The 7,875-nt window shown below is 34.5% G+C and overlaps 1 protein-coding gene across 1 annotated transcript; it reads right to left on the bottom strand.

The window, feature by feature from the left end:
- Nucleotides 1–7,118: 7,118 nt before the first annotated feature.
- LOC131604212 (uncharacterized) lies at nucleotides 7,119–7,658 on the bottom strand. The gene has a single exon (XM_058876672.1). The coding sequence runs from the start codon at nucleotides 7,656–7,658 to the stop codon at nucleotides 7,119–7,121; it is 540 nt and encodes a 179-aa protein (XP_058732655.1).
- Nucleotides 7,659–7,875: the final 217 nt, after the last annotated feature.

Consider the following 7,875-nt stretch of genomic DNA (forward strand, 5'->3'; position numbering starts at 1 on the left):
TTCAGGAATCAGAGCGCCGTAGTTCGGCTCTTTAGTTTTTGTTTGTTTTTGTGTTTTTTAGTTGAACAGTTACATTCGCACTCCGCTGCTCGACCTCTGGAGTCTTAAGCTGGGAATGGAGCGGAAATAACGTGTCCGATTAGGAGAAAGAATGCCCTGAAGGCAAGAGAAAGAATGCCTCGGAGGCAAGAGAAAGAAGAGAGAAAATTGGTTTGTGTCTTTTAGATGTAATTCCATGATGAACAAAACCCAATACAAGGCTTCGCGTCACTTCCTTACTTTGTTTAGGTCTGAGCCTTTATTAAGTGTTTTAGATGTTTTTGGTTGGGTATTTTTTAAGGGAATTTACTTTGCGATTCGAATCACATAAAAATGTATAATGATCGAGAAGCAGATTAGGGAATGAATCCCACTCACTTCTATCCCATTATGTAATGTTCGAGAAACAGATTAGGGAATGAATCCCACTCATTTCTATCCCATTAGTTAATGTTCGAGAAACAGATTAGGGAATGAATCCCACTCATTTCTTTCCCATTAAGTAGTGACCGAGAAACAGATTAGGGAATGAATCCCACTCATTTCTATGCCACTAAGTGATTGAGAAACAGATTAGGGAATGAATCCCACTCATTTCTCTATCACTTTCTTAATGTGATTCGCATCTTCCTTTATTAAATGTTTTAAAGTTGAAAGAGAAAAAGGAGAAGAAAACTAGCTTAAGATGAATAACTAGCCTAATGTTATGAAGGGAACTTCTAAGTCCTAATGTTGTCATGGTTTCTACCTAAAGTTAGGAATAAAGGAGACATGAAAATTAAAGTCACAATTATAAGCAAAGATTAAAATTACAAGTAAACAATGATACAAAAATAGTGCAAAAATGACTAAAAGAATGACTTGAAATATGGTACAAAACATGGAAGCAAATGATGCAAAATATAGTACCAAAAGTGAATTAAAGGACTATTATTTTTATTGATTTTTATATGACAAAGAACAAGAATTCTAATCAAGCAAAAGAATTAAAATAAAAGCCTAAACTAATATTTTTTATGTACATTTTTATATGTCAAAAATTGGATTAAAGGTCTAAAAACAAAAGGAAAAGTCAGCATTTTTATTACTAAAAGAAAATGATAAAAAAAAACTAACTAAAATCTCTTAATTAAGAAGGAGACAGAGGGGTGTAATCTGAATTGCATGGTGTGATTATTAAACAGGGCGCAGGGCCCAACAGAGTTGTTTTTGTTACAGATTGATTCATAAAAAAGGACATGGGTCAGTGGGGGTGAATATAGAAAATTCGTGGCCCAATGTATTGGTGATCCAACGTCCAATTATGTTCAGATTTTTGTTGTTTTGATTCAAATTAATCCTATATTAAAACAACTAAACTCAAGTAAAACAATTAAACTTAATAAAAATTGATAAAAGAAAAAAAAGGGGGAATTAGGGTTTAACGTGTGACCCTTCAACTTCTCATTATTCAGACTCAACCTTCTCTCGTTCTCAAACTCTCTCACTCGGCCTCACCGGAAATCGCTCCGCCGCGCCGGAGGCGGCGGAGTTCGGCCAAACCTAGAAATCATCACAATCACTCATCTTCCACCCTCACCACCATTAGAGCACAACCACAACAGCAACACACTGCTGAACCGGATTTGCTATGATTCAAAGGAATCACTTATGCGTTAACGCAAACCCGAACACTGCAAGTTACCAACATCCTTCCATCATGATTCATGCAATCTGCAAGTATGGTTCAGCAGTGTGTTGCTGTTGTGGTTTTATGATGGTGTAAAGATCATGTGGTGCAACATGAGATAATGGTGGAAACAAATAGGAATCCAATATATTTTGTATAAATTTTCTCTTTTGCATCTGTAATTGGAAATTGTAGTGAATTTGTAATCTTGTAATGGAATTTGTAATGGAATTTGCATAAATGTGAATGATGTTGCCTTTGTATCTTGAATCTTCTTTTCGAATTTACTAAGAGTCGAGTTTTAGTATCACGACCAAACACGTGTCCATGGATAATTAGATTCACGAAATTGATTGAACAACCGTGAATCAAGTAGCTTTGATAAAGAAATTTGAATAAATGCCCCAAATTCAACTTTAAATCAATAGGATCTCAATTCTTCAAATTAGGTTAACTTGCTTGATAGGCAACATATGATTGAAAGAATGATTATCAATTCCATAGAAATACTTTGAAGAACCTTTGAAGATGAATTAGTCTCGAAGTATAGAAACAATGAAACTTTAATAATTTAAGATCTCTGATTCCAATGCCAATGGTTGTTTAATGATGCATGATTTTATTGATGACCTAATGGAGTGATCATGTATATGAAATGAGAAATCTAAGCCAGTTGGAAGTAAAATTAGATGGGCAAATTTTGGGGTGCAACAATAGCTTGAAGACCTCAAAATCACATTGTCTTTACTCATCAATTACTGATGAAGAAAGCTGGCTTTGGCACCAAACGTATGAGCATCTGAATTTTAAAAATCTAGGCAAGCTGAATACTATGAAGTTAGTAGAAGGATTTCCTACGATAATGACACCTAATAAAGCATGTGACATCTGCATGCTTATGAAGCAAACTAGGTCACCTTTTGTGAAGCAGCTGTCAATGAGACCCAAACATGTACCGAATGTAGTTTAATCTGAAATTTGTGGTCCATTTGAAACTTCTTTTTGTGGAGGAAGCAAGTAATTCATATCATTTGTAGATGAATTCAGTAGGATGTTTTGGGTGTACCTGAAAAAGACCAAAGGATAAGCTTTAAATATGTTCAAAAGGTTTAAAGTTATGGCTAAAAACAGTGTGGAAGATTGATTAAGATACTCAGTATAGATGAAGGAGGAGAAAACAATTCTCTTGAACTCAAGCATTTCTCTAATGAAAGTGGCATCTTGCACGAAGTTGAAGGTAGAGAAAAACACAAGAAAGGGGAGATTTAAATTAGGTTTTCAAAATTTTCCCTTTAGAAATAATATTCATACAAGATAACAAAAACAAATGCGATAAAGATAAAAATGACACATTCATGTTATCCAGGTTCACCTTAGAAAGGGTTAATCCTGTCCACCCTCCAAGGTTATTTTGCCTTAGAAAAGAACTTAATTCACTATCATCAAAATGATTATAGATGCACGGGCCAATTGCCGGTGACTAACAACCAAAGCATTGATAAACTATTAGTGATCTCTTAAGAATTTTGACCCTGCTGGTCCCCAAGTGATATAACGATCAATGACTCCTTATGGATTCTGACCCAACTGGTCCCTTGAAGGAGATTTCTCCATAATGAAAAACTGTCAAAGTCTTCTTGAGTATTCAAACTAAGACTAGTCACTCAAGGAACAAACAACTTACAATTGCTTAATGTTTGTGTTTATATGATTTTTTCTTACAAGCTAATTACACAAATGTTTAAGTACAAGAATTAACACAAAAGTGTTAAGCAAGATATGAGCAACAAGTCCTTGCTTTTACATGATTCTACAAAGATATATTTGATAAATGTTTGAGTAGCATCTTGTAGTAATCTTCATTTTCTTCTTTCTCTTTATTATTTATCCTTTTTTCTGTTTGCTTCAACTTTTAACTTTGTTTGAGTAACTTTGCTTGATTATTTTAGCTTCAGTGGCTTCAATATGAGCTTTCGGCATTCGCCTGAGTATTTTGGCTTCACCATCTTTTCTTCTAAGATATTTGATCTTCTTTTATAGTCTTCAGAAAGAAAGAGGTGTTGTGAGGATAGAAGAGTCTTTTCCAAAAACCAATGGTTACTTTCCAACAGATAGTATCAAGTGTAGATGTTGGATAGTACAACACGTTACTTCCTTATCCTGTAGCTTGCAGCTTTATCATGATAGCATGGAAGACAACTTCTGAATAGTACAAACGTCTTTGTGATAGTAGATTTGCTGAGCATATTGTTGTACTGAAATCTTCTTGAGAAAGTTTCTTGATCTTATCTTTAAATGATATACTTCCAATCTGAAGTAATAAGCTTGGAAGAGATCAACTTCTTATCTTCATTCTTTTGATGAATTTTCTGATGAGTAGTTTATAAACTACTTTGTTATGATAGCATAAGATCATCATAATCAATTGGAACAGAACCTTGTCTTTCAAAAATAGTAGCAATAACTTTTCTGAAAACAAGTAATAATGTCTGAACTTTGAGGCATGACAAATATTTCGCATTTCTGAACTTAACCTTTATCAGCTGATCTTAACTATGTCATCAAAGTTAGAGGCAACAACTCTTCTAACAAATACATATTGACTTCTGATATTTTGAAGCAAAAGCTTGTATCTAATGTAATATTGTTTTCTGATCTTGAAGCAATAACTTCTAATAAACTTGTTTCTTCTAGAGACGCTTGAGACTTCTGAAACAGAAGCTTATTGAGAAGTACACAGGAAATCCTCTTTCTAGTGAACATTCAACATTCTTTAAAAAGGACGTGAAAAGTCTTTCTAACGTGCCAAGCATATTTCTGATGATTCTTTGAACAACAGTCATGAATCACTAAGAGCTTCTGATCTGAACACTTCAAGAAACCATTAGAAACAAAATTGTTCACATATAAAATATATGTGTTGCTATCATCAAAACTTAGAGATAGAGTGCAGAACCAAATATTGTTCTAACAGAAGTAACTCTCCCTACATACCTCTACACAATGGTATGGTTGAAAGAAGGAATAAAGCTTGGTTGAAATGGCTAGGAGCATGCTGAAACAAAAACCATAGCCTCATAAATTATGGGGTGAAGCAGTATATAGTGTTGCTTATGTTTTAAATAGATTTCCCACTAAGAGCCTAAAGAATCAGGTGGTAGTAGAAAGTTGGTTAGGAAATAAGCCATGCATAACTCACCTCAAAGTATTTGGATCATTATGCTATAGACATGTGCCAGATGAAAGAAGAACAAAACTTAAAGATAAAAGTGAACATATGATCTTAGTTTGTAACCATCCAACTAGAGCATACAGGTTATGCAATCTAGTTGTTGAGAAATTGGCTGTTAGTATGGATGTGATCATCAAAGAAGTAGAATCCTGGGATTGGAACCAAGGTGAAGAAAGAACAAGAGTGATTCCAATGCAAGTTCCAATTCAGTTTCACACTGGTGAGGTGAATCCAGTGATAACTAAGATTCGAGCTGATGGAGTGAATCCTACTCAAAATGCAAGACCAACTAGAAACACGTAGATACCTATAAGGCTGAATGATTATGAAATTGTGCGTGACAATGCAGTGGGTGAGGAAGAAAAAATAATACACTTGATCATGTTAGCAGGTGCAGAACCACTGAACTATCAGGATGCAATGCAAGATAAGGTGTGGAAAGATGCAATGAAAGAGGAACTCAGTTCAATTGAAAAGTGTGGCACATGGAAACTGACTCAACTACCAGAAAGAATAAAGCCAATTGTATGAAACTCACTAGTTACTTGATTGACAATCAACTGGGATTCATTTCGTGCTCTAAGGTTTCAAGTGCCCATTTTTCTAGGAAGGTTTATTCCGACGATAAGGGCTACATATTCAGCATGGTTATTGATGGCCCTAAACTTGAACCTCGAAAATTTCTCTATGAGAACGTTGATTAGACCTTCCAGTACAACCTCGACGCCACTTTCCTTCAGATTTGAGATGCATTCTACCAATAATTTTCTTTAAATTTGAGGTGCATTTTACCAATAATGTTCAAACATGGAGAGCTTCTTCACCCATTAGGGAGTCGAACTCTACTAAGCACTCTGTCGGTACTTAATTCTTAATAATTTTCAAAAATTATAAATCATTTTCTTTAAATTTTTAAAAATTAATCCTTAATTTTTAAATTTAACTCAAAACTTTTAATATTCATAAAATTGACGCAAGTGTCTTTCTCTAGTCATAGCCATCTCTCTTTCATACCTATCATTATCATTCCCTATTTCATGTACGGATGTACTTGTAAGTTGTAACTAGTGATCACATATCAATGTGTTGCACAATACTAATATAATGTATATAAAATTAGCTACCTTAATCAAGAGCCAAAGTGGACCCAGTTTGATGGTTTAGCCAATTAGTTAAACAGATTAGTTTTTTCTTCTTCCACTTTTTGCAGAGTTTGGTCGCAGTTGAAATTAAAAAAAAAAAAAGTATTAAATTGAGTCCATAGTTTTGTAGCTTGTTGATGGTAATTAAGACTAATAAAGTGAGTCAACAGGTTTTTGAACAATTGGAAGTGAAACGCGTTTGTGTGTTTCATGTTGTGATTAAATTATTATGGCAAGATTTTAAAAAGGAACTTCTGATTCTGCCATGACTAATGCAGCAACTGTCCATTAATTTGATTGGTGTAAAATAGACCAAATTATTGATGATTCATGTGACTCGTGTGAATTTTTTTTCAAATAATTATATTTTTTTAAAAAAATTCTCGAATAATCACACTTTAAAAAAATTATCAAACTAATCATTTTTAAAAATAAAAAAATCGTCACATATAGTGGATGTACCACTTTGTATGACACATGCATTCTTTTTTAGGAGAAGGTATCACACTGCATGACACAAACTTCTTTGTCAAGCCATGTAGTGTGGTGTATGTACTTAATATTTAAGTGTAGTAGTCGTTAAATGTGGCTACTCGATTGTTTTGAATTTTTTAATTTTTTTTAAATAAATAAATAATAACTATAAATAAAAAATATTTTACGATAACATTCATCGGAAAAAGAAATTACAAGACGTTTGGATATTTTTTTACCGACGTCCTACACCCAAAGGTTCATCGGTAAAACAGAAACGCCCCCGTGTTTGTCTTCGAGGTCTCTGATTCTGATCTTCCTGAGGTGGTTCTTGTATGTTCTAATTCACCTGAGGCAGAAATGCTTGATGCGATGGGTCTAGGACAATAGTCAGATCATACAATTTTTTTAAATAAGCAATTGAATTAGGAAATCGCACTAGGGGTGCAACCCTTACAACGAACTACAAATACGAAAAACATCCTAGCGGTAACTTGTACCACTCATAGAAGCTAGAAAAAGAAGAGGACTTAGTGTTACTAGCTAACCAACTCTAAGAGAATTACATGACATTATAAAACACCATATCAAAACTATACAGAACTTGCTCGAATATGATAGAATTACGCATGATCCAAATGCTCCAAATTGTAGTCATCCATATAGTGTTAATCTTCACCCTTGCATTAGCTATCTTTATCTTCTCCTGCAAAACATCAAAATCCTTGAACTCCTCAATCGAAAAAGGTAACTCTTCCCCTAACCACAAGAAAATCCACTCCCACACCTTCTTAGAGACTTGACAAAAAAAGAAGATATGGGACAATGTCTCCGGATGATTCCCGCAAAACTCGCAAAACGGATTAGATATATTGACAACTCCTCTTAATAACGATAAATCTTTTGTGGGAAGTCTAGAAGTGAATAATCTCCAAGCAAAGATTTGAATCTTTAAAGGAATCAACATATTCCACAAAATTTTCATCACACTAACAATTTGTGGCTGCCAAGCACAAGACTTCAAGTTGGATACCATAGCCGAAACACTAGCCACCGAGAATATGCCACTGATGTTCGCACACCACTCGAATTCGTCCGCCATGCTGCTACAAGGGCTGGCTGCTGCTAGCAGAGAACTAAGTCGATGCCACTATGATCTGAAGATAGTGCTGGAGTTTGCAAAAGCGACAATGTCAGCTGTCCCCATAAAGGCATATGGCTGCCAACAAATACTGCCTTCTAACCTGTGAAAAGAGTAAAAAATAGAGCACATTTTGTTTGTTGAAACATCGAATAGATCCGGGAAGCAAGATTGGAAT

The sequence above is a fragment of the Vicia villosa genome, linkage group LG5 (assembly GCF_029867415.1).
Source record: "Vicia villosa cultivar HV-30 ecotype Madison, WI linkage group LG5, Vvil1.0, whole genome shotgun sequence".
NCBI classification, from domain to species: Eukaryota; Viridiplantae; Streptophyta; class Magnoliopsida; order Fabales; family Fabaceae; genus Vicia; species Vicia villosa.

Excerpts from the sequence above, each read along its gene's own strand:
- LOC131604212 (XM_058876672.1), bottom strand. The coding sequence starts at position 7,658 with ATGGCGGACGAATTCGAGTGGTGTGCGAACATCAGTGGCATATTCTCG.